General features: G+C 26.8%; 1 protein-coding gene across 1 annotated transcript; it reads right to left on the bottom strand.

Annotated features, from left to right (window-relative positions):
- Nucleotides 1–367: 367 nt before the first annotated feature.
- LOTGIDRAFT_130797 (hypothetical protein) lies at nucleotides 368–619 on the bottom strand (the record flags this gene model as incomplete). The annotated part of the gene is made up of 1 exon (XM_009065875.1): nucleotides 368–619. A coding segment is annotated over one exon (252 nt), but the record flags the coding sequence as incomplete, so codon positions are not given.
- Nucleotides 620–3210: the final 2591 nt, after the last annotated feature.

The raw sequence follows: 3210 nt of genomic DNA, 5'->3' as shown, positions 1-3210 counted from the left end.
TGGTTTCAACTAAAATTATCGCGTCTTTATGAGGCCCATTACAAATAATAGTGTGAGCTGATTACTTCATTATTTTGTACAATCCATTCTTGATAAACCCTTTTGAACACAATTCAGTTTGATCAAGTAAATGTTAATAGCATATTTCAGTTTGATCAAGTAAATGTAAATAGCATATTTCAGTTTGATCAAGTAAATGTAAATAGCATATTTCAGTTTGATCAAGTAAATGTAATGAGCATATTTCAGTTTGATCAAGTAAATGTAATGAGCATATTTTAGTTTGATCAAGTAAATGTTAATAGCATATTTCAGTTTGATCAAGTAAATGTTAATAGCATATATCAGTTTGATCAAGTAAATGTAATTAGCATATATCAGTTTGATCAAGTAAATGTAAATAGCATATTTCAGTTTGATCAAGTAAATGTAAATAGCATATTTCAGTTTGATCAAGTAAATGTAAATAGCATATTTCAGTTTGATCAAGTAAATGTAAATAGCATATTTCAGTTTGATCAAGTAAATGTAAATAGCATATTTCAGTTTGATCAAGTAAATGTAAATAGCATATTTCAGTTTGATCAAGTAAATGTAAATAGCATATTTCAGTTTGATCAAGTATATGTAATTAGCATATTTCAGTTTGATCAAGTAAATGTAAATAGCATATTTAGTTTGATCAAGTTAATGTAAATAGCATATTTTAGTTTGATCAAGTTAATGTAAATAGCATATTTCAGTTTGATCAAGTAAATGTAAATAGCATATTTCAGTTTGATCAAGTAAATGTAAATAGCATATTTCAGTTTGATCAAGTAAATGTAAATAGCACATTTTAGTTTGATCAAGTTAATGTAAATAGCATATTTCAGTTTGATCAAGTAAATGTAATGAGCATATTTCAGTTTGATCAAGTAAATGTAATTAGCATATTTTAGTTTGATACTTAATATTTTCATCTGTGACGTATATTGACCGTCGGTTCACATAATATACTCATTATGTGTTTTGGTGGTGATCAAAAAGATGATTTATTGTTGTAAATTAATCGCATTAAAATAGCTAGAGTTATTGTCCCTGAAATTTATACAATATATGCCTAGTAACATTATCTTATTCGTTGTATGCAATTGCATCAAAGATACGATGTTACTCCAGCATTACGTGCATTTCAAATCTATTCCTAAATCTATTCTTAAATCTATTCTTAAATCTATTCTTAAATCTATTCTTATAAATCTATTTTTGATTCTATTTCAATTCTATTCTTAATTCTATTCTTAATTCTATTCTTAAATCTATTCTTAATTCTATTCTTAAATCTATTCTTATATCTATTTCAATTCTATTCTTAATTCTATTCTTAAATCTATTCTTATATCTATTCTTATATCTATTTCAACTCTATTTCAATTCTATTTCAATTCTATTTCAATTCTATTTCAATTCTATTTCAATTCTATTGATCTATTCTTAAATCTATTCCGAAATCTATTCTTAAATCTGTTCCAAACCATTTCAAATCTATTCTTAAATCTATTCTTAAATCTATTCTTAAATCTATTCTTAAATCTATTTCAATTCTATTTCAAATCTATTTCAAATCCATTTCAAATATATTTCAATTATATTACAATTATATTTCAATTATATTTCATATCTATTTCAATTCTATTTCAATTCTATTTCAAATCTATTTCAAATCCGTTTCAAATCTATTTCAAATCTATTCTTAAATCTATTTCAAATCTATTCTTAAATCTATTTCAATTCTATTTTGAATCTATTACAATTATATTTCAATTATATTTCAATTCTATTTCAATTCCCAGGTCTCAAAAGAATAGAAAGAATTGCATCGAAGACTCCGAAGAATTAAATGATTGTCCAAAAACTAAGAGAACTTCTTCGGGAGTGGCTAAACTCCTAAATCCTGAAGCATCTGTAGGAAGGGCCGGATTTGAAAATTGGGACGTTGGGACTACAGCTACACCCATAGACCAATCAGAGAATTCAACTACACCCATAGACCACTCAGAGAATTCAACTACACCCATAGACCACTCAGGGAATACAGCTACACCAGCTAGGCCAATCTGTTGTATTACTGACAACCATGTCTCTTATGATGTTTATATTTTAATATTGCTTGTGATATGCTTTTACATTTCGTGTTAATTTTAATTACAACAATATAAATTTATTCTTAAATAATAAGATGACTACATAATGGTTTCACAAAATATATTATCGGCGTGGCTAATTCGACACTGTAGTCTGAGTTTCAACAAATTCGAACCATATCTTTTGTATCTTGGACACCATTGTAGTATATATATATATATATATTATGTGTCTTCCATATTTGCTATGTAAAATGTAGCTGTATATATTAATGCGTCTAATAAATATTAATTAATACCACATTATATATATATATATATATATATATATATATATATATATATATATATATATATATATATATATATATATATGTATATCTGGCCTAAAATTTTCTAAAATTTTCTAGCGATATCTTATTCAGAAGTGGAGATATTACGAAATGTGTTGAACGTATACAGAATTTGTGCCTCGGCTGTTTCCAATAATTCCGACTTCATTCCTGCTAGAATGCACATTTGATTCCAGATATATTACCATTGGTCAAATGACTTTAAAAACATTCCGTTTGTTTGTTGCAAAAACAAAAAATGCAACTGCCAATTAAGAGGAACCTTTAATTGCCACGCAAAATTTTCGAGGTAAATAGCCTTACGAATGGTCGAGAACTATTTGCCACGTACGTGGTAAAAAGCCACTGCCTATTGGTTTACCAATGATACATTTTATGATCATTCTGGATCCATATCTTACGAAGTTTTTGTTTTCGTTGTCCCGCCCCTGATATTTAAATTACAAGAATAACATGATCACGTGACAATATAAACATAGTTCCGGTAAATAATGTCTGCCATTCAGTACAGTGATAAGTTGCAGAGCGTCAGAAGGACTTTAATGTAAGACCGTTTGACTGTTCTTGAGTTGTGAACAAAATAAGTTGCAGAAAGTTTTATAATAAAACAAAATTCATTAAAGCTATGTAGATATTTAATAGAAAAGGACATATTACAGTCTATATGTTGTTGATTAAATAGACATAATTATTATACATTAAAAATATACTAAGCTACAATATAATACAAT

Source organism: Lottia gigantea, assembly GCF_000327385.1.
Source record: "Lottia gigantea unplaced genomic scaffold LOTGIsca_71, whole genome shotgun sequence".
Classification (NCBI taxonomy): domain Eukaryota; kingdom Metazoa; phylum Mollusca; class Gastropoda; family Lottiidae; genus Lottia; species Lottia gigantea.
This window is presented reverse-complemented; position numbering and strand designations above follow the sequence as displayed.